Genomic DNA, 27,969 nt, shown 5'->3' with positions numbered 1-27,969 from the left:
CAAATCAAACTATATGCTAGAATATGGACACACATATAAAAACACAATTAATGCAATAGATAATCTGTACTTGTACTACTATAAAAACCAGTATTGTATTAAGCATATAAGAGGCAGTTAAAGAATACAGGCAGAAATAAATAACAAACAGCAACAAACATACAAGCAGTGGTGGGTGCAACATTTAGTATATTTAAGTAATATTCTTACATATTCATACTTTTGGTGCTTCGAGGATATTTGGCTGCTAAAATTTTTTTACTTTAGTTCTACTCTAATTTTGAACCCAGGGCTTTTGCTTGTAACAGAAATTTTACAAAAGGAGCTAAAGGATCTGAGTACTTCTTCCTCAGCTGTGCATAAAAACAACTTTCAAGCCCAGAAATAACCTTTCATAGCATATGTTTAATATTTTCAGCCAGCAAGAGTACAGAGAGTGTAGCTTGCTTTGCTTCACTGAGATCTGGCTGCATAAAAATATACCGGACCGCTTGCTTGAACTGCCTGGGTTCTCACTAGTGCGAGCAGAGAGAGGCAAACAGAGCGGCAAGAAAAGAGGAGGTGGTCTCTCTGTTTTTGTTAACTCCAAATGGTGCAACCCTGGACATGTAATAATGAAGGACTGCATCTGCACTCCAGACATATAAGAGATGTTGGTGGTTGGACTGAGGCCACACTACCTGCCCTGTGAGTTTTCACACGCCATTGTTGTTACTGTTCATTCCTCCATCAGGTGCAGCACAAGGACCTTTTCATGGATGCTCATGGTGAGGACATCGAAGGTATCTCTCACTGTATCACAGATAACATCCATTTCCGTGAGGACAATGTTGTTCCATCCAAAAACGTTCGTTGTTTCCCCAATAATAAGCCATGGATAAATAAGGACAAGAGGAAGCTGAGGGAGGCAAAGAAGCTCTATAGAGACAGAGTAGAGCACAAGTTGAGAAAGAATAATATCAAAGAGGTGTGGAATGGGATGAAAATAATGACTGACTATAAGAAGTCACACTGCTGTGGAAGGAGACTCAAGGTTTCCTAATGAACTTAACCTGTTCTTCAATAGATTTGACACCCCCTCTGCTTCTTACTCTGACCTGGTGTCCTCACACACCATCCCTCCTCCCTCCACTACTTTAGCTGATGCCTTGGGGTCTCTTCACATTCCTCCACCCAACATCTCTGCCAATGCTGCTTCCCCTTTGCCCACTGATGCCATCTCCTCTATCAGCAGCCATACAACATTGAAGTATACCTCACCTCCAATAACTCCTCCCCTGCCCTCACCATCTGACTCCTCATCAACACAATACACAGGCCCAGCCTTTGCCACAGAACAGGTGAGGAAGGAACTAGCTGAACTAAAGACCAACAAAGCAAAAGGACCAGATGAGATCAGTCCCAGAGTACTTAAGGTGTGTGCTGGACAGCTTGCAGAGGTTTTTCAGAAACTCTTCAACCTCTCTCTGGTGCCTAAGTTATGGAAAACTTCCTTTATTGTCCCATTACCAAAAAGAGGCCCTCCCAGTACCCTTAGTGACTTCAGACCAGTAGCGCTAGCGTGTTTGAGAGACTGGTCCTGCAACACTTGAGGTCTCCAAGTGTCTGAATTTCTGGACGCCCTGCAGTTTGCATATCAGGAACATATCGGAGTAGAAGATGCCATCATCTTCTTAATGCACAGAGCATACTCCAATCTGGAGAGGCAGGGCAACACTGTGAGAGTCATGTTCTTTGACTTTTCAAGTGCTTTCAACACTATTCAGACAGAACAGAAGTTATTGTATTTGGGCCTAAAAACCTCAGAAATAACTTTTCTAAAATTATAGCTACTTTAGATGGCATAGCCCTGGCCTCCATCACTACTGTGAAAAACCTTGGAGTTATTTTTGACCAGGACATGTCCTTTAACGCACACATAAACAAATCTCTACAACTGCCTTCTTTCACCTGCGCAACATTGCCAAAATTAGGAACATCCTGTCTCAAAATGATGCAGAAAAATAGTCCATGCATTTGTTACCTCAAGGCTAGATTAGCTCATTACTATCTGGATGTCCCAGTATCTCCATAAAAAGCCTCCAGTTAATCCAGAATGTTGCAGCCAGAGTCCTGACAGGAACTAGCAAGAGAGATCATATTTCTCCTATATTAGCTTCTCTTCATTGGCTCCCTGTAAAATACAGAATAGAATTTAAAATCCTTCTTCTCACATACAAATCCCTTCATGATCAACTCCTTCATACCTTAAAGACCTCATAGTACCATATTATCCCAATAGACCACTTTGCTCTCAGAGTGCAGGTCTACTTGTGGTTCACAGAGTTTCCAAAAGCAGAATGGGAGGTAGAGCCTTTAGCTATCAAGCTCCTCTCCTATGGAACCAGCTCCCAGACTGGGTTCAGGAGGCAGACACTCTCTGTACTTTCAAGGCTAGACTTAAAACCTTCCTCTTTGACAAAGCATATAGTTAGGGCTGGCTTCAGGTAACCCTGAACCATTCCTTACTTATGCTGCTATAGGCCTAGACTGCCCAAGGGCCATCGGTGCACTAACCTTGTGCTCTCTCTCTCCCCTGAGCCCTGAGTTTGTGCTCTCTCCTACAAATACCTTGGAGTCCACATTAACAACAAACTGGAATGGTCAAACAATACAGATGCACTCTTAAAGAAAGGACAGAGCCGACTGTTCTTCCTCAGGAGACTCTGTTCCTTTGGCATGTGCAACAAGCTACTGAAGATGTTCTATCAGTCTGTAGTAGCGAGCGCACTGTTCTTTGCAGTTGTGTGCTGGGGAGGTGGCATTAAGGCTGGTGAGGCCAACAGACTAAACAAGTTGATCAGGAAGGCAAAGTCTGTTGTTGGACTGGAACTGGACAGTCTGGAGGCTGTGGCAGAGAGGAGGATGGTGGACAAAATCAATTCCATACTGGACAATCCTGCCCATTCACTTCATGAGGAACTGTGGCGAATGGGAAGTTCATTCAGCCACAGATTAATTCCTCCTAATGCCAAGACAGAGATTCAGGAAGTCTTTTGTGTCCACAACCATAAGACTCTGTAATTCCTCAATATAAACAATAATGCACACACACACACACACACACACACACCCTCACACACACACACACACACACACACACACACACACACACACACACACACACACACACACACACAAACCCTCCAAAATAAATAATTACTTATTAATTAATTAATAATAATAATTACTCTTCTACATACAAGTGAATTACTTTATTACTTTATTAATTACTATTAATTTATATAATTTAATAACTTTAAATTAGAATAACTGCTGTAACAATTGAATTTCCCCTTGGGGATTAATAAAGTACTTCTTCTTCTTCTATAAGGCATGTTGTCATACATATTGCATTAATTTCTGTAGGATTACACCAACCTACAAATCAATAAAATATATCCCATTTAATACATAGTGCCTGAATCTCAAGGATTTTAAAGTAACTGGACAGTTGGCTGCTAAATGTTTCTTGGACATCTGTGTGTCGTGCAAGTAAAAAAAGATAATGAGTAGCAAAAAAAAAAACAAATCAAGAATGCTTTCAAGGATGAAGGCATACATGTTTTCCTGTCAGCCATCAAGAGAGGAGATCATGACCAGGAACTCAGAGGGTTCAACATAAGATACAAAATCTCTGCTAAAATAGAAAGGCTAGGTTGCAATTTATAAAAAAATAAATAAATAAAATAAACATATAAAAAATTAGACTTCTGTAAACACCTGAAACACAATTCAACCACTAGAAAAATGATGGAAAGAAGAAAGGATGAAGAGGAAATGGAACAGTTCACGACTCAAAACACAACATCTACATGCTAGTCTGCTGTTTGGGTTATACTGGAACACAAGTATTGATAATTACTCTGATGATGAAGCACCAGGATAAATGCATAGGTGAGCATTCCTTGTGCTTACATTCAGATGAATGCAACTCATTTGACCACATCTGATCTAACAGCAGGACAACAATCCTAAACATGTTGCAAAGTGGTTGCATATTGTTGACTGGCTGATTCACTCAACTGAACTCAGTCCATTTCTGCTGCATTCCTTTGCTGAAGATAACACTGAAGGCGGAGAGACCCCATAAACAAGAGTTAAAAAAGGAATACCACAAAAGGTTTTCAATTAGGTCCACATTTAAAGCAGAATTATATCTTCTCTGAGGGCAACTGTTGTCATAGAGTTTCCTTTGTTGTTAGCAACCAAAGTGTTTAACCATTGGTTAGTTTGCTGAGCCATTTTGTAGGCCTATGGAGAACAGATTTATGGCTTTTGTTATTAAATATTGAAGACAAACACCATCAGAGCTGAATTGCATGTCCTGTTACATTACTGTCTGTACAGAGTGGGTTTTTATGCAAACAACTGCCTTGATGAACGTATGAACAAAAGAGCTAATGCTGTGCATGGTGTTGCAGAGGCCACACCCTATCATCCTCCTGACATCATACATTTATACATTTTGTAATAGGTTTTATAAGATGAGGACACATGCACATTAAGGCAAGTGCATTTTCTCACGGACACAGAAAGGGATCAGGTTGAAGGATTTAGTGAAAGAGATGGCTGAAGCAACTGAAATCCCTACACAGAGGCAGCTGTAGTGCAGCCTGTTAATGCTGCTATTTAAGCTGGGTCACATGACTACCAGATAAAGGCAGTCTATGTGGCTACTAGGCTGTATCTAGGCAACTCCATTATTCATTTCCTAGCAACCGTTAAATCTTGGGAGGAGGGCAGGGGGTTGGGCGCCTGTGGCCTACATGTCCCGCATGTGTGACTGAGCAGTTTGACCTCTTTTATCTAGAGAAGACTAAAAAACCAAGCCAAAATACTGCAAATCAATTCAACTGCTGCTACTGTTGAATAATGCTTACAACCACCACATAAGAACAGAAATTTTAAATAAATAGAATATGGAGAATATGCTTGATTTTGCTGGATACTCCAAGGGACAGAAGGTGCCTATGGTTGACTAGACTCCTATCCCTGGATTAATTGATGATGCATGTTTCTTAATATTTTCTTTAGGAAATATTAACAAATGATACTGTATCCAAATCTTTGTGTAACAATGCTGCAGCATTAAAGCAGTCATGATGTTGAAAGTTAAGCAAATGGTTACAGAGGAGTTTTTACTGGGAGATGTTCACATGTATTATGTATGATGTCTACTAAGAATAAAAGAAATAGTCTTCATGGTTATAGTTAACAAAATACTATTGTCATATTTTACAGTCTTTACTGTTCTGCTCTATTTGATAAAAAGCCATGTCATGTTTTAATTTATTTTCGTTTTCGACGCAGCAGTACATACAAACAGCAGACTGGGTCTGTCTGGAACCAGCGCGCTGACAATTACACAGCACTTTCCTCACAATAAGAAGCGCCATGCTTGCAGCACAATAACAGGAGGATGTCGAGATTCGGGTGGGGTGTGGGAGTGGTCTTTCTAGCGAGAGAACCGTTAATCCAATAGAAATCCGCGAAAACCTTGGAAACGTCAGACTGACAGTGAATTGGCCAATAACGGCACAGCTCCCACCGGTACCGGGACAGTACTTGCATATATACCTCTGTCTATCCCCGTTTGCGCCATTATCTCTTACATCGACCCCATAACTGTCGAATTGTAAGACTCCTTGTCGAGGAGCTTCTGCAACCCTGTACCGCGACTAAAACCTAACAAAATGGTAAGAACTTTATCTCAACTTTGATAAACAGACAGATTTGACGCATACAAGGTGCTTCCAAGAGGTGTAATTTGTGGGCATGATGAAGAAGCATTAACATTAACGGAAAAGTGGAAGTAAAAGTGTAGTTTTAGATCTACAAATGGGTATTAGACAAGTAAATGTTAATATTAGGTGTGTTTATAAGATGCAATTTTGCATATTAGGTGCGGTTATAAGATGCAATTTTGCGTGGGTGACGTTATGTGATATGGCGCGCTGGGTACGTGGCGGGCAGAATGAACAAAAGAGGGTTTCAGTCCATAGCAGAGTGAATAATGTAGGCTTTAGTCCAGCCGCCGGCTCTGCGGTATTTTATTTTGCCCCTCGACATGACTAAGCACAAGCTGTAATTACTAAGTAGCTAGTACTAATGTCCTACACCCAGAGCAACCTTATTCTTAGGGAAAACCAATGAAATGCACTCAGCGTGGCACAAGGCATTAAACATGCATTCTAGTGATGGACACTGTTGTTCCCTGATAACTGCTGCATTGGTGTTAATAGAGACAGTCTTCTGTTGTTTTAAGTCTGTTACCCAAAACACAACTTTTTTCAGTATACAAAGGTTAATAGTTAACTAATTGTTGGTTAGAGGTTAATAGTTTACATTTTCATGCGAATTTCTACAAACGTCATCCGTTGCCGGAGTGAAGGACTTGTCGCATAGCAACGCAGTTCTAGACAAAACGCAGTGCGCCAGTAAAGTTTCCTCTAGACTTGACGACCGTTAACCAGACTGCTATGAGATTTCTGCCAATAAAATGAAAATGTTAAAATGATCACTTTATTTACAACTAGAAATATTTCCTCCACAACCTAATCATTTTCACATGGGTTTTTCAGAAGTACTTATATATTATTAATTTAAAAAGTTATAGGTTTTTTAAACTTAACTATAAACATTACTTTTTGCCCTGTGTCAGTGCAAAATTATAAGGTAGATAATCTTTTTTTTTTGTTCACACAGCGTGAGTGTATCTCCATCCACGTTGGTCAGGCTGGTGTCCAGATTGGCAATGCCTGCTGGGAGCTTTACTGCCTGGAACATGGGATCCAGCCGGATGGACAGATGCCCAGTGACAAGACCATTGGAGGAGGAGATGATTCCTTCAACACCTTCTTCAGTGAGACTGGGGCTGGAAAGCATGTTCCCAGAGCTGTTTTTGTGGACCTGGAGCCCACGGTCATCGGTAAACTTTCAGAAATATAAAGTTGCCTCCTGATTTAGTTTATTCAAACCCTTGAGTCATTTCTGATTTTCCCTGTGTCTTCAGATGAGGTGCGCACTGGGACCTACCGCCAGTTGTTCCACCCTGAGCAGCTGATCACCGGTAAGGAGGATGCTGCCAACAACTACGCCCGTGGACACTACACCATTGGCAAAGAGATCATTGACCTGGTGCTGGACAGGATCCGCAAACTGGTGGGTAACTATCAGAAGGGGACTGTTCCTAATTTAAACTAAAATATCAAACTGAATCGCTGTCTGATAGATTTGCTCAGTGTCTCTGTCTGTCTGTCCTCAGGCCGACCAGTGCACTGGTCTTCAGGGCTTCCTGGTTTTCCACAGCTTCGGAGGTGGCACTGGCTCTGGCTTCACCTCCTTGCTGATGGAACGTCTCTCTGTCGACTATGGCAAGAAGTCCAAGCTGGAGTTCTCCATCTACCCAGCTCCCCAGGTGTCAACTGCTGTGGTGGAGCCCTACAACTCCATCCTGACCACCCACACCACCCTAGAGCACTCTGACTGTGCCTTCATGGTAGATAATGAGGCCATCTATGATATCTGCCGTAGGAACCTTGATATCGAACGTCCTACCTACACCAACCTGAACAGGCTAATAGGTCAGATTGTGTCCTCCATCACTGCTTCCCTTCGTTTCGATGGTGCCCTCAATGTTGATCTGACAGAGTTCCAGACCAACTTGGTGCCATATCCCCGTATCCACTTCCCACTGGCCACCTATGCCCCTGTCATCTCTGCTGAGAAAGCTTACCATGAGCAGCTCTCAGTGGCTGAGATCACAAATGCATGCTTTGAGCCAGCCAATCAGATGGTGAAATGTGACCCTCGCCATGGCAAGTACATGGCTTGCTGTCTTTTGTATCGTGGTGATGTGGTGCCCAAAGATGTGAATGCAGCCATTGCCACCATCAAAACAAAGCGCACCATCCAGTTTGTGGATTGGTGCCCCACTGGTTTCAAGGTTGGCATCAACTACCAGCCTCCCACTGTAGTTCCTGGTGGAGACCTGGCCAAGGTCCAGAGGGCTGTGTGCATGTTGAGCAACACCACTGCTATTGCAGAGGCCTGGGCTCGGCTTGACCACAAATTTGATCTGATGTACGCTAAACGTGCATTTGTTCACTGGTATGTGGGTGAGGGTATGGAGGAGGGAGAATTCTCTGAGGCCAGAGAGGACATGGCTGCTCTGGAGAAGGATTATGAGGAGGTCGGAGTCGATTCGATTGAGGGAGAGGGAGAGGAGGAAGGAGAGGAGTATTAAAATGGACATGAAGGCACTAAACAGGAAATAATAAATTCTTAAATACTTTCCAAAGATCAATGTTTGCTCATTAATTTGGTTGTTCAGAACAAATGTCTTGTAAACGTCAAGGTTGGATGTTAAGTTCCTGTGCTAGGAAGGGGCTTACTAGGTTATATGTGGGAAGTAGGAAGGAGCTTACTCTTTCAAGGGTGAAGAAGAATACTGTTAAAAGTGACAAAGCATTCGTGAAGCAGGAAGCACTTACAGTTTGTTCTCAAACACATTCCAAAACTGTTTGTCTATTAAATGAGTTTGGCTACATTCAGACTAGGAAATATTAAAAATATGTCAGTTTGGGTCTGTTCAAAATAAATTTCCTGTAACATATGAAGTTGTCTGTGTTGTTTATATACATATATACTATACTATACTACAGTTTTATGCATATCTTTTTTTATTCTTTAGTAAGGTATGATTAGAATTTGAATTCTGCACTGATGAAATCAGGTACCAAATGACTATATACTAATAAGCACACATTACATATGTTGCAGAAGTACCCCATAAACCACTCTGAAAAAGTGAGTGTTATACTGTAGTCTGCAGTCTATAGCCCAACAGTTTGCATATTTGAGTTATGGCTTTTTCAGCAGATTTACAGTATTTTTTAAAATGATGAGCTTTGATTTTAAAAAGTAGTTTAAACCTAAGATTTTGACTTACTACACAAATATGCATTTGTGACAGCTGTGAAACCTCACTAAATTCAGTAAATTCTTAAATTGATACTGAACTCTGAACAATTTCTATGATTGTCAGAAGACCCTGGATTTAGCCTAAATTGGTGTATAACTAAAACATTATTAAGGCAGGCAGAATATTTTTTAGACATGTCAAGTCAAATTTTTATGTAACCAGTCAGATTTGTGTTCAGCCAGAATCGAAGACTCCCCTGTAATTACTAGTTCATATGTTTGATCTTTCCATAACAGTGCCTTGTTTCAGTTACACTAAAACCATTTATCATATTGATTTCTGTAAGAATGTTCCAGTGCTTCTCTCATTAAACTGCATAATATCAACAAGCCATCATGATTGCATGGTCAGCATGATTTTCAATGTTCTTTTTGCCTGAATTATTGTTTGAAAGTCTAAGGGAAAAGGAGGAAAATTGTTAGGTCATATGATATTTCTCTGTAGCAGTCTATAAACTGTTTTAAGTGTCAATATGCCCCAAAAAATTAAACAGACTGTTGATTTTCATACATTATACAAATGTAGTCAAATACATTGCTACCTCTAAAAAATCCAATCCTGCCACATAATGCTTCTAACTAAGCTTTGTTCATACTAACCTTACATTAACATTGTTTCTTGCCCTTTTTACAGGTTTTAGATTAACATAAAACTTTCCAATAAGTGGCATGTTTAACTATCCATTCGCCTGTTGTGATTAAAACAGAGACTTCTGAAATATATAGTCTCCACGACTCGACAGCAGCAAAATATTCAAGGATCCTGCATAATAATTGATAGACTGAAGCTGACAAGATATCATACAATATAACTGTAATGCTGAAAGCTGTTCGTGCAGGGTTGAGCGATTGGATTGAAAGAGAAGCTGTATGATGCACTGCCACAGTGTTTTTCTGTTTAATTAAAGGCTATCTCATAAACCACCTTGTATTTTTAAGGAGCTTGCCACCAAAGGTTTGCAATCACCAATATATATATATTTTAAATCAAATATGTATGTTGAACCTGTAAAGTTGAAGAAGTCCAAGACTTGAGATACAAATTCTTAAATCTTAACAAATTACAAAATTTGGGTTAATATTATGAAGAACCTAATTACCAACGTATGCTAAGCATGCATGTGAAAATCACATCTTTGTGCAGTTTTTCGCTATCATACAGTGGCCATTGTTTTTGGCTTTATATTTTGTTAAATTATCTTTTTTTATGATGGGTAAATGGGTGATTATCCAGTGTATGAATTTCTATTCAAACAAGAGTTTCTTGCGAAAAAGTATTTAGATTTAAGAGAACAAAATGATTACATATATGAGAATATTTGATTTAGTTTTCTTTATTTGTGTGACTTCAGTACAGTTTAGAAACATAACATAGTGAAGAAAACTAATGTTGAGCCAAATTGAAGGGTTTGAATACAAATGAAATACAACCATTTGTACTACATGGAGACCTCTGGTGGTAGTGCTGGGAAGATACATGAGTCAAAACCAGGACAAAAGGAGGGACGTGACATCAGCCGGTTTCATAGACCAGGAAGGTGTTGGTGGCAAAGAGGCCATTTTCTCTGATGACTGATAATGTTATTTATAAAATAAACACAATTAAAATTAATAATGTCAGATTTAATTTGGGGCCCTGTCACTGTGTATGCCATCATAGAAGAAATTGGGGTACTTGTTTGTGTCACATTTTTTGCATCATTGTTTACATATACAGTTAGGTCCATAAATATTTTGACATTGACACAAGTTTTGTTTTTTTTACCTGTTTACTGAAACATATTCCAATTATAGTTATATAGAAGAAGAAGAAGTACTTTATTAATCCCCAAGGGGAAATTCAGTTGTTACAGCAGTTATTAAATTTGAGATTATTTAAATTATATTGATTAATAGTAATTCATAAAGTAATTAATAAAGTAATAAAGTCATTAACTAATTATTTATTTTGGGGGGTTTGTGTGTGTGTGTGTGTGTGTGTGTGTGCATTATTGCTTATATTGAGGAATTATAGAGTCTTATGGCCGTGGACACAAAAGACTTCCTGAATCTTTCAGTCTTGGCAGGTACCAAATGAGGGGGAATGAGGGGGAATTAGTCTGTGGCTGAATGAACTTCCCATTCACCACAGTTCCTCATGAAGTGAGTGGGCAGGATTGTCCAGTATGGAGTTGATTTTGTCCACCATCCTCCTCTCTGCCACAGCCTCCAGACTGTCCAATTCCAGTCCAACAACTGTTGGCCTCACCAGCCTTGATGCCACCTCCCCAGTACACAACTGCAAAGAACAGTGCGCTCGCTACTACAGACTGATAGAACATCTTCAGCAGCTTGTTGCACATGCAAAAGGAACAGAGTCTCCTGAGGAAGAACAGTCTGCTCTGTCTTTTCTTGAAGAGTGCATCTGTATTGTTTGACCAGTTAAGTTTGTTGTTAATGTGGACTCCAAGGTATCTCTCCACAATCTCTACTTCATCTCCAAGGATGGAAACAGGGACAGTCTTCCTGCTCCTCCTAAAGTCCACCACCGTTTCTCTGGTTTTCTTGATATTGAGCTTTGACAGTTGTTGTTACACCAATCAACAAAGCTTTTTATCAAGTGTCTGTATTCCTCATCGTTATTATTGTTGATGCATCCAATGATTGAAGAGTCATCAGAGAACTTTTGGAGGTGACAGGTTCCTGAGTTGTAGCGGAAGTCTGAGGTGTAGAGTGTAAACAGGAATGGTGCAAGTACAGTTCCTTGAGGTGCACTGGTGCTGCTCATCAGCACATCAGATATGCAGCCATCTAAGCGAACAAACTGTGGCCGCCCATTGAAGTAGTCTTTGATCCACTCCACCATATCTGCGGGAACTTCCATATCCTGCATCTTTGCACTTAGCAGGTGGGGCTGAATAGTGTTGAAAGCACTTGAAAAGTCAAAAACATGACTCTCACAGTGTTGCCCTGCCTCTCCAGATGGGAGTATGCTCTGTGCATTAAGAAGATGATGGCATCTTCTACTCCAATGTGTTCTTGATATGCAAACTGCAGGGGGTCCAGAAATTCAGACACTTGGGACCTCAGGTGTTGCAGGACCAGTCTCTCAAACACTTTCATGACATGTGATGTTAGCGCTACTGGTCTGAAGTCACTAAGGGTACTGGGATGGGTTCTTTTTGGTAATGGGACAATACAGGAAGTTTTCCATAACTTAAGCACCTTTTTTAGCCTCAGAGAGAGGTTGAAGAGTTTCTGAAAAACCTCTGAAAGCTGTCCAGCACACACCTTAAGTACTCTGGGACTGATCTCATCTGGTCCTTTTGCTTTGTTGGCCTTTAGTTTAGCTAGTTCCTTCCTCACCTGTTCTGTGGCAAAGGCTGGGCCTGTGTATTGTGTTGATGAGGAGTCAGATGATGAGGGCAGGGGAGGAGTTATTGGAGGTGAGGTATACTTCAATGTTGTATGGAGTTATTGGAGGTGAGGTGTACTTCAATGTTGTATGGCTGCTGATAGAGGAGATGGTATCAGTGGGCAATGGGGAGGCGGCATTGGCAGAGATGTTGGGTGGGGGGATGTGAAGAAACCCCAAGGCATCAGCTAAGGTGGTGTAGGGAGGAGGGATGGTGTGTGAGGACAATGGATCAGAGTAAGAAGCAGAGGTGGTGTCAAATCTATTAAAGAACAGGTTAAGTTCATCAGGAAACTTTGAGTCTCCTTCCACAGCAGTGTGACTTCTTATAGCCAGTCATTATTTTCATCCCATTCCACACCTCTTTGATATTATTCTTTCTCAACTTGTGCTCTACTCTGTCTCTATAGAGCTCTACTCTGTCTCTATAGAGCTCTTTGCCTCCCTCAGCTTCCTCTTGAGTTCTTTCTGCACAGCCCAGAGTTCCTCCTTGTCTCTTGCCATGAACACCCTCTTCTTCTTGTTGAGGAGGCCTTTAATGTCCTTATTTATCCATGGCTTATTATGGGGGAAACAATGAACTTTTTTGGATGGAACATTGTCCTCACAGAAGTGGATGTAAACTGTGATGCAGTGAAAGATGCCTTCGATGTCCTCACCATGAGCGTCCATAAAAAGGTCCCAGTTTGTAACCCTGAAGCACTCCTGCAGGGCCTCCTCAGCATCTTTTGACCAAACTTTCACATACCTCTTGGTAGCGGACTGCTGTCTTACTACGGGCTTGTATGTTGGTACTAAATATATTAAGTTGTGGTCTGATCCAACAAGTGGGGGGAGGGCTGTAGAGCTTTATGCCTCCTTCACATTGGCATAAAGGAGATCAAGAATCTTATTTTCTCGTGTTGCACAGTCCACATACATAAAGCGTCAGAGTTCCCGAAATACTGACGTGGTTAAAATCTCCATTAATTAGTATAAGGGCACTGGGGTGTTTTGTTTGGAGACCAGCGACAGCTGTGTGGATGATGTCACATGCGCTCTGTGCTGCAGCTGATGGAGGAATGTAATAGTTGCAACAATGGCGTGTGAAAAGTCACGGGGCAGGTAGTATGGCCTCAGTCCAACCACCAACAGCTCAATGTCTGGAGTGCAGATGCAGTCTTTCACTGTTACATGTCCAAGGTTGCACCATTTAGAGTTAACAAAAACTGCAAGACCACCTCCTCTTTTCTTGCCGCTCTGTTTGCCTCTCTCCGCTCGCACTAGTGAGAACCCAGGCAGTTCAAGCGAGCTGCCCGGTATATTTTTATTCAGCCAGCTCTCGGTGAGGCAAAGCAAGCTACACTCTCTGTACTCTCGCTGGCTGCTAGCTAAAGCTGTAAGTTCATCCACTTTGTTGCAGAGTGGGCTCACATTTCCCATAATAATTTTTTGGAGAAATGGTTTGAATCTCCTACGTTTTTCTCGATGCTTCACTCCTGCTCTACAGCCCCTCCTACACCTCCTCAGGACTTGGGGGATTTCAGGTTTTATACCAAGAAGCAGACTTGTTCCCTTGAGAGATAACAGTTGCTCTCTTGTATAGATGCCGTTGCCACAGAAACGTACAGTGGGTACGGAAAGTATTCAGACCCGTTTAAAGTTTTCACTCTTTGTGCCATTGCAGCCATTTGGCAAAATCAAAAAAGTTCATTTTCTTTCTCATTAATGTACACTCAGTACCCCATCTTGACAGAAAAAAACAGAAATGTAGAAATTTTTGTAAATTTATTAAAAAAGAAAAACTGAAACATCACATGTCAAAAAAACAAACAAACAGAAGAGCAGCTGTAACTGGCTGCCACCTAACAGGCGCCATTCTAGAACACCATGGAATGTACATGGACATAATGTGTAGACGCTCAGCTTTCATTTGACACACATTCAAATCGGATGAAGGGTTTAGGAGTTTCAGCTCCTTAACATGTGCCACCAAAAGTACAGACCAAAAGTAATTGGACAATTGACTCAAAGGCTATTTATTGCATGGGCAGGTGTGGGCAATTCCTTCGTCATGTCATTATCAATGAAGCAGATAAAAGGCCTGGAGTTGATTTGAGATGTGGTGCTTGCATGTGGAAGAGCCTTTAGCTATCAAGCTCCTCTCCTGTGGAACCAGCTCGCAGTCCGGGTTCAGGAGGCAAACACTCTGTACTTTTAAGGCTAGACTTAAAACCTTCCTCTTTTACAAAGTGTATAGTTAGGGTGGGCTCCATATAACCCTGAACCATCCCTTAGTTATGCTGCTATAGGCCTAGACTGCCCGAGGACCATCGGTTCTCCGAGCTCCCCTAACCCTCCCCTCCCTTCCCCTCCCCTCTTTTCCTCTCCTACCTCCTCATGTATATTCCACCACTGAATGGCACTAACCTTGTGCTCTCTCTCGCTCCCCTAGTTTGTGCTGTCTCCCTCTCTCTCTGTACCTTCTGCAGGTGTCCCCGGTCCTGGAGCTGTATATCGCTGATGTGCAGTTGTCCTGTTGGCTCCATCGAGCCAGGATCTCCAGCGTGCACTGGGGCGGTTTGCAACCGAGTGTGAAGCGGCTGGGATGAGAATCAGCACCTCCAAGTCCGAGGCCATGGTACTCAACCGGAAAAAGGTGGCTTGCCATCTCCAGGCCAGGGGAGAGATCCTGCCTCAAGTGGAGGAGTTTAAGTATCTCGGGGTCTTGTTCACGAGTGAGGGAAGGACGGAACGCGAGATTGACAGACGGATCAGGGCATCGGCAGCAGTAATGCGGTCGGTGTACCGGTCCGTTGTGGTGAAGAAGGAGCTAAGCCGGAAGGCGAAGCTCTCGATTTACCGGTCAATCTACGTTCCTACTCTCACCTATGGTCATGAGCTCTGGGTCATGACCGAAAGAACAAGATCGAGGCTACAAGCGGCTGAAATGAGCTTCCTCCGCAGGGTGACCGGGCGCTCCCTTAGAGATAGGGTGAGGAGCTCGGTCACCCGGGAGGAGCTCGGAGTAGAGTCGCTGCTCCTCCACATCGAGAGGAGTCAGTTGATGTGGCTCGGGCATCTGTTTCGGATGCCTCCTGGGCGCCTCCCTGGGGAGGTGTTCCGGGCATGTCCCACCGGGAGGAGACCCCGGGGAAGACCCAGGACACGCTGGAGGGACTATGTCTCCCGGCTGGCCTGGGAACGCCTCGGTGTCCCCCCAGAAGAGCTGGAGGAAGTCTCCAGGGAGAAGGAAGTCTGGGTATCCCTGATTCGGCTACTGCCCCAGCGACCCGGCCCCGGATAAGCGGAAGAAGATGGATGGATGGATGGATGGATGTCTCTAATTTCCCATTCTTGGATGTAAACAAAATGTATAGTATAACTAATTTATTTGATCTATTAAAATATCACTTACCTAACAACAAACACTGTAAACCATGGCACATTAAGGATTAAAATATAAACTTGAAAAACCCAGTTAATGTCATATGTTTTGTATACAAACATATACATCTTTGAAGTAGTTAAAGCTCTCAAACAAATGTAGCAGATGTGAAATGTAGTGCAGTAAATTATGAAGCGTCATAAAATGCAAATACTCAAAGCACCAGTACCTGAGTAGCTGTTCTTCATTGCTGATGGGTTGCTCCTGACTGCTGCATTCTGCATGCTCTCACCTTCATTGCTTCACTTGCAAAGCTCGTGGCATTTCAAAGGAGAAAATGACTTTCTCTGCAACCAATGGCAGAAGGCGCGCGTGCCACCTACAACCAATTGGATTTAGCGGCGCTTACGTCATACCAGAGACTATAAAAGAGCCTGCCTGACTCACGCTCCGCGGTTATTTCTCTCACACGGGACTCATAAAGTCTCATCAGTGAGTTAACGCTATCTTTTCTGAGTTTTAATTATCCTTGACCGCTGGAGGAAACATGATAAGTATAAATACACAGCCTCAGTTTCTTTACTTCTAGTGTGTTATAGCCATATTCAAAGCTCTGAAGTGTGTCATCACATGGCAGTCAAGTTTAGCACTAACACAAGGAGCAGCAGTAAATGTCTACATCTTTGATCCAAAACAGACCCGTTTCATGCGACGAAACGAGAGTTGCGACTGTAACTGCGGTTCTATGAATCCCTGTGACCTTTCGGTGACGCCCTGGTGACCTGGTGAATCTATAAGATCACATGACACCGGAGGCTCAGTCCCTTGCTTTTCTCGCGAAAACACAAGGATTCTGAGGGACAAAGTGCTCTGGCGGTCATCTGGGATTCATAGAACCGCAGTTACAGTCGCAACTCTCGTTCTATATCATCCCTACTGCGGTGCTTGAAGCAGTGGAGGACTTATACCAACATGGTCACGAGGAATCCTTAGACGTTAGAATTGTAGCCATGTCACTGGAATGAAGAAGGATGTGGTTGCAGGATCACTTCTAATGGCTGGGGTGTGACCACATTCACCCTACAAAACTTGGCAAACGTGAGATTATGAGGCTTCTAGTAGAATGGCACCTCACTCCAGGCGGTGGTAGCTTACCCTGTGAGACATAAGCCTGGGTTATTACTTAACCACCCAATGTGCAAGGCGTTGCTTTGAGAGTGCCTGACCTTTGTGAGGGCCTGAGAAGCACACAAACAGTCCATCAGATTTCCAAATAGCTGCCTTAGCGCACGAACAGGGCACAGTGGGTCCCTGTGTCGAAACGAGCAAGCTGCAGTGGACGAATGTGGCCAACTGATGAAGCCACCTTAGGAATAAATTATGCATTGGGCCAGAGTGTAACTCCTGAACCATCAGGGTTCCACCGACAACAGGACTCGTGTACTGATAGCACGTACAGTTCTCCTACACGTTTTGCTGACGCAATCGCCAAAAAAAATGCCGTCTTCATCGACAGCCACTTAAGGTCTACGTCTGCCAAGGGCTCAAATGGGGGCCCCGCAGGGTATTAAGCACCAATGAGAGATCCCATGTTGGTGCAATGGGACACCTAGGTGGGTGCAGTTGTCGGGCACCTTGCAAGAATGAGGAGATGTGCTTGCTACAGCCAATGATACCACCGTCCACTTCATCATGCCAATAGGAAATTGCAGCGACATAGACATTCACAGTAGATGGAAAACATTCCTGATTTAGGAGTTCCTGTAAAAACGCTAGGATGGATGAGACCGCGCAGTGTACAGGATCCAGTCCCTTGCCCCAACACCACTTATCAAAAAGCTTCCACTTGTTGGTATACAGATGTGTAGATGGTGCTCGTGCATTACTTATCGTATGACCTACTTCCCCAAGGTACTCCGAAAAGGAAGTGCCGGGCCCTGCAGTGGCCAAACCCAGAGTTGGAGGCGATTGGGGTTGGGGTGTAGTATCCGACTCCCCAGCTGGGATAGGTGATCTCTCCTGAAAGGGAGGCGCTTCGGCAGGCCGCGGCAGAGTCTGCGCAGCAGTGGAAACCAAGTCCTCCCTGGCCAGAAGGGAGCCACCAAGAGCAGTCTTTGTGCCTTCTAAAGGACTCTCAGGAGTGTCGGAAATATTAGCGACAGCGGTAGGAAGGCATAAAGGAGAACCTTGGGCCAGTCATGCGCTAGTGCGTCCTGGCCAAGGGGGCTTCCGCTGTCTTTCAGGGAAAACCAGAGAGGGCAGTGTGCTGTCTCTTTTGAGGCAAAGATGTCCACCTCTGCTCTGCCGTAAACTTCCCAAATGTACTCCACCACTTCTGGGTGGAGTTTCCATTCCCCTGGTAGTGGCGTCTGACGGGACAGGAAATCTGCTACCTGGTTCTGTGCCCCCGGAATGTGAACTGCTCTCAGACTGAAAGTGGGAAGCTGCCCAAGTTAGCAGCTCTTGAGTCCAAAGCATCAGCTTCATCAATCTGGTCCCTCCGAGGTGGTTGATATGATAGACCACAGAGGTGTTGTCGGACCGCACCAAGATATACTTGCCTCGCAGATCTAGGAGGAAGTGCTGTAGGGCCAACCGCACAGCGATCAATTCCAGGACATTGATGTGTTCTCTTTTTTACTGTGGGGACCATGTACCCCGTGCTATCCACCCCTGCCATGTTGCTCCGCAGCCCGTGGGAGATGCATCTGTATATACAATCTCCCTACGAGAAGGAAGAGCACCTATGGGAAGAACCCTTTTCGTAACATATGTTGTGTCTCACTCCACTGCGACAGGGAGTCATCTCTCAGTGTCTCACAACACTGAGATGACAATTGCAGCATTCTGCGTCTGTGCGCTTGTCTCGTGGGGTCTAGGTGCAGGATGTTCAGCCAACTTTGCAAGGGGCACAGCAAAGCAGCCCGAGAGGCACTACACTGGTAGCCACTGTCAATCTGCCCAGGAGGCGAAGATAATGGATGAAGGGCAACATCCTGCCATGTTGGAATGCAGGGAGCATAATATTGCTGACGTGTTGCAGTGAGGGGCAAGCGGCCATAGTGACGGTGTTCAGAGCAATTCCGATGAAGGTCGCTTCTTGCGAGGGAATCTGGTTGCTCTTGGCGAGGTTCACCTGTAGGCCTAAACGGCCTATATGTTCGAGCACCGTCTGTGTGTCCCGAAAGGGCCTGGTCGCGGGTCGGTGCACAAATCAGCCAGTCGTCCATATAAGGGAGGATTTTTAAGCCTTGTGCCTGCAGGAGAGACAGGGCCGCTGCCACACAACTGGTGAAAACCCTGGGGGACAGAGACAGTCCAAACGGAAACACCCTGAATTGGAAGTGTCTCCCCTGAAAAGCAAAACGGAGGAATCCTCAATGGTACATGAAAGTAGGCATCCTTCAGATCGATCGAAGTGAACCAATCGCCTGGGGAAATCGCCTGCAGCACCTCCTTGGTGCTCAACATGTGGAAAGAAATCACCTTTAAAAACAGATTCAGACCTCTCAGGTCTAAAATTGGATGTAGATTGCCTTGTCTCCTTTGGTACAAGAAAATATATTGAATAAAAGCCCTCTGGATCTGTCAGGGGGTCCACAGGCACTATAGCACCCTTGGCCAGCAGGGTAGAAATTTCCCGACTCAGTGCCCGAGCCTTGGGCGCTTGATAGTCATCCTGACTCGGCTAGAAATGGGGGGCCGGCGTCGGAATTGTAAGTGGTATCCCTGAGACAAGGTGGACAGCACCCAGGTGTCTGGGGTGTGAATGGCCAGGTAACTGAGTTGTTCCGGGGTAAAATAACCGACTACCGGACAAACCACATCTGTTCCGGGCCCGCTGGCCCTTTGAGGGCCTGGGGGGATACCAAGCAGGTGGTACTGCCCGAGGAAGACGCAAGGTTGGAGCCCGGACCTGGTTTCGTTGGTTATGGGCTGGTCTGCTTCGACCAAACTATGCGTCGGCGCATCGACTGGAGAGGTCTCCAGTGATGCTGAGAGACCCAAAACCAAATGGGAAAGGGAATTACCAATACGGCCCATACGTGCCCCCGCATCCTATTCCTTGCATAGCAGGTCATCTGTAATACGACATTGCGGTCGTGGGCACCTGGTGTTAGTCCTCAGAGCCTCACCTGGGGCCACAATCAGAGAGGCTATAGCCGGTTCAACTGCCGGCATATGGCCCAATCCAAATTTTGGAGCGTCCTGCATTGACACCAAAGTCTGTCCATCCAATGTAGGTCGTGAAAATGCCTTAGTGTCTGCCCAACAGGCATGTAGTTCCTTCACATATTCCTCTGAAGGGGGAACAGCAAAGCAGGACACGGCATCCTGCTGCCTAAAGAAGGCACTGGAAGTAGCTGATTGTGCCTATGGAATTTCAGCTGCAAGCAGGCAAGAGCCGTACGGATGGCTGAAGCCGCAGATTCATGCCCGCCGCCCTGAGAGCTGGTAGAGGCATGGGAGCCCGATTCTGAAGTCCTAGAGCTCATATCTACTGGACCTTCGTGAAAATACGTATCAGATGGCGTCTTCTTCACAGACAGTGGTCCCACGGTCACCAACCGTCTGAATATTCTGGAGGAGGGCTCTCATCTGGGCCAACACCATAGTGAGATGGTCCACCCGAGCAGACAATTTCCCAGAGCTCTCCTTCCTTGTTCGCTTAGTGGAATAGATGCCCCCGCTGTAGCAGTACGCTTTAAACCCACAGTCTGGCCTGCCGGGAACTGGCTCAACTGCCCCTGTGCCAACCAGTCAGTAGGCTGTTCAAATGCAGCCAAGCGGGCTGCCTGTATGGACCGGGCAAAATACTGCAGTTGGTACATGCGTTTTCAGAGAGTGCTTCCCTGAGATGGTCCACTCCAAGATAGGAGGGACACAAATCATGCCCATCCTCAGGTTGGAGGGGCTGAAAACAGGTCCTACAGCACAGGGATTCAAGCATTGTGCAACAATGAAATATTTATTAAGTTGGAGTGAGTTAAGGAAATACTGTTTTAGAGAGTCGGGTCGAGCAGGAAGCGCCACTATCGACTCAAAAATGCGGCTGACGATCAACGAAGCCAGTCTGTAACACTACTCCTGGCTTCCGAAATCAGGTCGAGCCGAAAAACGCCACTGATGATTCAGAAATAATACGTAATAATAATTAGAGAGTTAAATTAAGGCGAACAGTAAACGTCACTGCCGATACCACAGACAAACAATGCCGAGATGCACCCGCAGCTCCGACAGTAATACAGTCACGAGGCTACTAGCGACAAGCAAATGCAAGTAAGTAGTGGCATATAATGACAACCACACATGCACTCAGCAAACCTGCGCGCAAGAAGAACAAAAGGGACTGAGCCTCCGGTGTCACGTGATCTTGTAGATTCACCAGGTCACAGGTGACTTTGTTTTTATTAATACTCGGCCTGCGCATGCGCAAGGATGATCATCCAGTGCTTCAAGCACCGCCTCTGGCGGTCAATAGGGATGAAATAGAACTACAGCTCACACCGAAGGCATGGTTGCCAGTTTCCTGGTTTTCCTATCTGCACATTGATCCAGTTGGCGAAGGTCAAAGTGCTTCCACTCGGAAACCTTTCTCTGTTTCACCGGCCTTTGTAGGCCCGGGGCCTCTGGCACATACAGGTGAAAGTGTCCCCTTGCCATTCCTACAGAGGACCTTCAGACTGAAAGGACCTCCAGACTTTTGTTTCTTTGTGGCCGTTGTGTATTTGTTTAAAACAACCAGGGGGTCCCTGACTCATGGCTCCTGTTTGGTAATCTGTTGTTCACTGTCCATGGGCTTGACCTCTTGGAAACTGCAGCCACAGACGTTTTACTGAAAGCCAGCTTCTTCTGTTCAACTACAGCTGAGCCTGCCTGGGTCCACTCCTGAACACTTAGTGAAAATGTTTGTTCTTAACACAAAATTCGGTTTCTTTCTCATGCATTGTCTGATTTTTTTTTTTGCTTTTAAGGGTTTTCTGTTGTTCAGACAGTACATCAATAGGCAGCATGTATAAAGTTCCTTTAGTCATGAGGTTCTGGTATCCCTTTCTGTTTCATAGCAGTGATGTGTATCTGTGGGAGAACAGATTTCCCATTAGTGGTGGTCCAATGCTTAACTTCACTGTCCATAAATGTACGGTAATTAACTTTTATGTATTTACATAGCCAGTATGTGTAACTCATCATAAAAACAGTGTGAGACTTAGCTGAGTTTAATTAATTGGCCATGAGATTGTGTTGATGTAAGGAAATTAGCCATGTGGAGCAAAGTTAACTTTGTTTAATGTGAACATAACTGAATTTTCTTTCATTTGTTAATGAAGTATAAATCCAGTTCAATTCAATTCAATTTCAATTCAATTTTATTTGTATAGCACCAAATCACAATACAAATCATCTCAAGGCACTTTACAAAAACTAAAACTAAAAACCCAACAATTCCCTTATGAGCAAGCACTTGGCGACAGTGGAGAGGAAAAACTCCCTTTAAGGGAAGAAAAAACCTCCAGCAGAACCGGGCTCAGTTTGGGCGGCCATCTGCCTTGACCGGTTGGGATGAGTGGATAGAGCAGAGAGAAAAGAACAGCAACAATAAACAACAAATAGACACTGCAGGTTGGTGGGACCAGTAACTGCACATCAGCGATATACAGCTCCAGGACCAGGGACACCTGCAGAAGGTACAGAGAGAACAGAGAGAGAGGGAGAGAGCACAAACTAGGGGAGAGAGAGAGCACAAGGTTAGCAACATTCAATGGTGGAATATACATGAGGTGGGAGGAGAGAAGAGAGGGGAAGGGAAGGGGGGTAGGGTAGGGTAGGGGAGCTCAGTGCACCGATGGTCCTCGGGCAGTCTAGGCCTATAGCAGCATAACTAAGGGATGGTTCAGGGTTGCCTGAAGCCAGCCCTAACTATATGCTTTGTCAAAGAGGAAGGTTTTAAGTCTAGCCTTAAAAGTATAGAGAGTGTCTGCCTCCTGAACCCAGGCTGAGAGCTGGTTCCACAGGAGAGGAGCTTGATAACTAAAGGCTCTGCCTCCCATTCTGCTTTTGGAAACTCTGGGAACCACAAGTAGACCTGCACTCTGAGAGCGAAGTGGTCTATGGGGATAATATGGTACTATGAGGTCTTTGAGGTATGAAGGAGCTTGATTATGAAGGGATTTGTATGTGAGAAGAAGGATTTTAAATTCTATTCTATATTTTACAGGGAGCCAATGAAGAGAAGCCAATATAGGAGAAATATGATCTCTCTTGCTAGTTCCTGTCAGGACTCTGGCTGCGGCATTCTGGATTAATTGGAGGCTTTTTATGGAGATATTGGGACATCCAGATAGTAATGAGTTACAGTAATCTAGCCTTGAGGTAACAAATGCATGGACTACTTTTTCTGCATCATTTTGAGACAGGATGTTCCTAATTTTGGAAATGTTGCGCAGGTGAAAGAATGCAGTTCTAGAGATTTGTTTTATGTGTGAGTTAAAGGACATGTCCTGGTCAAAAATAACTCCAAGGTTTTTTACAATAGTGCTAGAGGCCAGGGTTATGCCATCTAGAGTAGCTATAATTTGAGAAAAGTTATTTCTGAGATTTTTTGGCCCAAATATAATGACTTCTGTTTTCTCCGAGTTTAAAAGTAAAAAGTTACTGGTCATCCAGGCCTTTATGTCAGTTAGACAGGCTTGAAGTCTGGTTAACTGGTTTGTGTTAACAGGTTTAATAGATAGCTATAACTGAGTGTCATCTGCATAGCAGTGGTAATTAATAGAGTGCTTCCTAATGACATATCCTAAAGGAAGCATGTACAGGGTGAACAGAATCGGTCCTAGCACGAAGCCTTGTGGAACTCCATAACTAACTTTTGTTCGTGTGGAAGGTTCATCATGGACATGAACAAACTGGAATCTGTCCGATAAATAGGATTGGAACCACTTTAACGCTGTTCCTCTGATACCAATCACATGCTCCAGTCTCTGTAATAAGATGTTGTGGTCAATGGTGTCGAATGCTGCACTAAGGTCTAGGAGGACAAGTATTGAAACAAGCCCATTATCTGAGGCTAAGAGAAGATCGTTGGTAACTTTCAACAGTGCTGTTTCTGTACTATGATGTGCTCTAAATGCTGATTGAAAATCTTCAAATAGTTCATTCCTGTGTAAGTGGTCTGATAGCTGCTTAGCAAAAGCTTTTTCAAGGATTTTAGAAATAAATGGCAGGTTGGATATTGGTCTATAATTAGCCAAGACTCCTGGATCAAGACTAGGCTTTTTGAGTAAGGGTTTGATTACTGCAGTCTTAAAGGCCTGTGGTACGTAGCCTGATAGTAGAGATAAATTTACCAAGTCCAATAAAGATGAGTTCATTAATGGCAGGGTGTCTTTAAGCAGTCTAGTTGGGATGGGGTCTAAGAGACACGTTGATGATTTCGATGAAGCAACTACTGATGTAAATTCAGAGAGATCTATGGGAGAGAAGCAGTCTAAACATAACTGAGGTCCTACAGATGATTCAAGAGCTACTGTAGTAGAAGATTCATTTATTGCAGGTATAGGAAGCATCTGCTGAATTTTATCTCTAATAGTTGTGATTTTATTTGTAAAGAAACTCATAAATTCATCACTGCTGAGAGCTAAGGGAACACTGGACTCAACAGAGCTGTGACTGTTTTTCCAGGCTAGAAAAATTTCCTCTAAGTTTGTGGAAAGCCACTTCCTTTCCAGCCTTCATGATGCCTGCTTTAAGGTACGAATATGTAAATTATACCATGGGGCTAGTCTTCTCTGATTCACTAACTTCTTTTTCAGAGGGGCTACAGAATCAAGCATTTCACGCAGTGAAGTTACAGCGCTGTCAACAACATGATCAATTTGGTAGGGAGTGGGATTGAAGCAGCTTCCCTCCACTATGTTTATACTTGGCATAGACGTAAATAAAGATGGAATCATTTTCTTAAATTTATTAACAGCGTTGTCGGATAAACATCTGTTGTAGTGGAATTTTCTTCCAAACGCTGCATGATCCATCATTTTAAATTCAAAAGTTATTAAAGAATGATCTGACAAAACAGGATTTGGGGGAAAAACTATTAGATGTTCAATTTCGATGCCATAGGTCAGAACAAGATCAAGGGTGTGATTGAAACAGTGGGTGGGTTTATTAACATTTTGAATGAAACCAATTGAATCTAATATAGAATTAAATGCAATGCTGAGGCCGTTATTTTCAACATCTACATGAATGTTAAAATCTCCCACTATAATAACTTTATCTGATCTAAGCACTAGATCAGATAGGAAGTCAGGGAATTCAGTTAAAAACTCTGAGTAAGGGACAGGTGGATGGTACACAGTGACAAGTAGAACTGGTTTTTGTGTTTTCCAGTTTGGATGCGAGAGACTAAGAGTGAGGCTCTCAAATGAGTTAAAATTGTTCTGAGGATGAAAGTTTAATAATAAGTTTGAGTGGAAGATTGTAGCTACTCCTCCACCTCGACCTGTGCTTCGAGGAACATGATAATTTTTATGACTGAGGGGGGTTGATTCATTCAGACTGACATATTCATCCTGCTGTAACCAGGTTTCAGTAAGATAAAGTAGGGCAATTTGGTGATCAGTTATCAAATCATTTACTAACAAAGATTTAGATGAAAGGGACCTAATATTTAATAGTCCACATTTGACAGTTCTGTTTTTCTGTTCAATAAGAGGAGTGGTCTTAATTTTTATGAATAACTCCTCTTCTGTTAACTTCTGATTTATTTGATTTATATGTTCGAGGGGCAGACACAGTCTCTATGTGGTTTGAGGGGGGTGGCGGCTCTAAGGAAACTGCAGAGAGGCGTTTTAGACTGAGTCTCTGCGTCCCGGTCCCCACCCTGGATTGTCAGGCTTTAGGTCGGCTAATAAATTCGGCCAAATTTCTAGAGATGAGAGCTGCACCATTCAAAGTGGGATGGATGCCGTCTCTCGCTACCAGACCGGGTTTTCCCCAGAAAGTGGCCCAATTGTCTATGAAGCCCACATCGTTTGCTGGACACCACATAGACAGCCAGCGACGGAACGACGACATGCGGCTAAACATGTCATCGCTGGTCAGATTGGGGAGGGGTCCAGAGAAAACTACGGAGTCCGACATTAATTTAGCAAAGTTACACACCGACTCAACATTAATTTTAGTGACTTCCAGTGCTTTATAATACTGTGTTATTGCTATTTCATCTCCACTTACAACAAAATAAAGTGTATCAGTTATGGCTAAGTCAGCTGACAAACCAATGTTCAGTCAGAACAGTCAACTGTACACATAAACAATACTGGTGGAATTGATCTTATTGTTTTAAACTTTTTTTGTTTCCACAGCGTGAGTGTATCTCCATCCACGTTGGTCAGGCTGGTGTCCAGTTTGGCAATGTGTGCTGGGAGCTTTACTGCCTGGGACATGGGATCCAGCCAGATGGGCAGATGCCCAGTGACAAGTCTTTTGGAGGAGGAGATGATTCCTTCAGCACCTACTTCAGTGAGACTGGAGCTGGAAAGCATGTTCCCAGAGCTGTTTTTGTGGACTTGGAGGCTGCTATCATCAGTGGACACTGGTCAGAGACACTGACCAGTTTGTCGATTCCTGGTTTTCCACAGCTTCGGAGGTGGCACTGGCTCTGGGTTCACCTCCCTGCTGATGGAGCGTCTCTGTCGACTACGGCAAGAAGTCCAAGCTGGAGTTCTCCATCTACCCAGCTCCCCAAGTGTCCACTGCTGTGGTGGAGCCCTACAACTGCATCCTGACCACCCACACCACCCTACAGCACTCTGACTGTGCCTTGATGGTAGATAATGAGGCCATCTATGATATCTGCCGTAGGAACCTTGATATCGAGCGTCCTACCTACACCAACCTGAACAGGTTGATCAGTCAGATTGTCTCCTCCATCACTGCTTCCCCTCGTTTTGATGGTGCCCTCACTGTTGATCTGACAGAGTTCCAGACCAACTTGGTGCCATATCCCCATATTCACTTCCCTCTGGCCACCTACGCCCCTGACATCTCTGCTGAGAAAGCTTACCATGAGCAGCATGAGATCACAAATGCATGCTTTGAGCCAGCTAATCAGTTGGTGAAATGTGACCCTCGCCATGGCGAGTACATGGCTTGCTGCCTTTTGTATCGTGGTGATGTGGTGCCCAAAGATGTGAATGCAGCCATTGCCAACATCAAAACAAAGCGCACCATCCAGTTTGTAGAGTGGTGCCCCACTGGTTTCAAGGTTGGCATCAACTACCAGCCTCCCACTGTAGTTCCTGGTGGAGACCTGGCCATGGTCCAGAGGGCTGTGTGCATGCTGAGCAACACTACTGCTATTGAAGAGGCCAGGGCTCGGTTTGACCGCAGGTTTGATCTAATGTATGCTAAACGTGCATTTGTTCACTGGTATGTGGGTGAGGGTATGGAGGATGGAGAGTTCTCTGAGGCTAGAGAGGACATGGCTGCTCTGGAGAAGGATTATAAGGAGGTTGGAACTGATAGTGTGGGAGGAGATGAGGGAGAGGCGTATGAAATGGGAGGCAGTTCTATTGATCTTTAATCTGTACCTTTTAATTTAATAAAGTGTGTTGACTACACTATTGTCTATGCCCTTTAGTGTGTGCTATTGGTAATAACATCAGTGGAGTAGTCCAGGTTTTTCTGTTTTTGTAATTGTCACTAATAGCAGTTATACATATTGTACTTCATCACTATTCACTATTCAGATCTCTCTAGAATATGTATTGTTTGTCACTTAGGTCAAACATTGATTTTGCTGTTCTGACTTCAGTCACTTGAGGGCAACAATGTTTAGCAGATGGAGTCTACACAGTGCACAAGTTCAGTCATACATTTTTGTGTGTTAGCCTAAGGTTAAATGTCTTCAATGCAATGTTTTCAGTGTACTGTATTGAAATGTCATCTTTATTAATTTCAGGTGTGATTTGGGGTGTTCTGAGAACTGCTCAAGGAACTAAGCCCTAAGCCCATCCTGGTTTAAAATAGGATGTGGTATTTGCTGTGGCCCAAGGGAGGGATAGGGGCTGTGTGATGCTGGCAGACAGGTGGTGTTTAAAAATACTTAGTTCTGCTGTTAGACTGGCTATCTTCTGGGCACTGTATGAAAACCACAGAATAAATTTAGTCACTTGTAAAGTCA

General features: G+C 43.9%; 1 protein-coding gene and 1 pseudogene across 1 annotated transcript; both read left to right on the top strand.

The window, feature by feature from the left end:
- Positions 1-5,590: 5,590 nt before the first annotated feature.
- On the top strand, positions 5,591-8,656 carry LOC113145090 (tubulin alpha-1A chain). Its single transcript, XM_026331453.2, has 4 exons — positions 5,591-5,738; positions 6,748-6,970; positions 7,055-7,203; positions 7,307-8,656. Exons 1-4 carry the CDS (start codon positions 5,736-5,738, stop codon positions 8,285-8,287), a joined length of 1,356 nt encoding a protein of 451 aa, XP_026187238.1. The 5' UTR covers positions 5,591-5,735; the 3' UTR covers positions 8,288-8,656.
- A 12,558-nt stretch (positions 8,657-21,214) lies between these two features.
- Positions 21,215-27,369, top strand: LOC117152671 (tubulin alpha-8 chain-like; annotated as a pseudogene).
- The last annotated feature ends 600 nt before the right edge of the window (positions 27,370-27,969 follow it).

This window comes from Mastacembelus armatus, chromosome 7 (genome assembly GCF_900324485.2).
Source record: "Mastacembelus armatus chromosome 7, fMasArm1.2, whole genome shotgun sequence".
Lineage (NCBI taxonomy): Eukaryota > Metazoa > Chordata > Actinopteri > Synbranchiformes > Mastacembelidae > Mastacembelus > Mastacembelus armatus.
The sequence above is the reverse complement of the archived record's forward strand: the minus strand, read 5'-3'. Positions and strand labels throughout refer to the sequence as shown.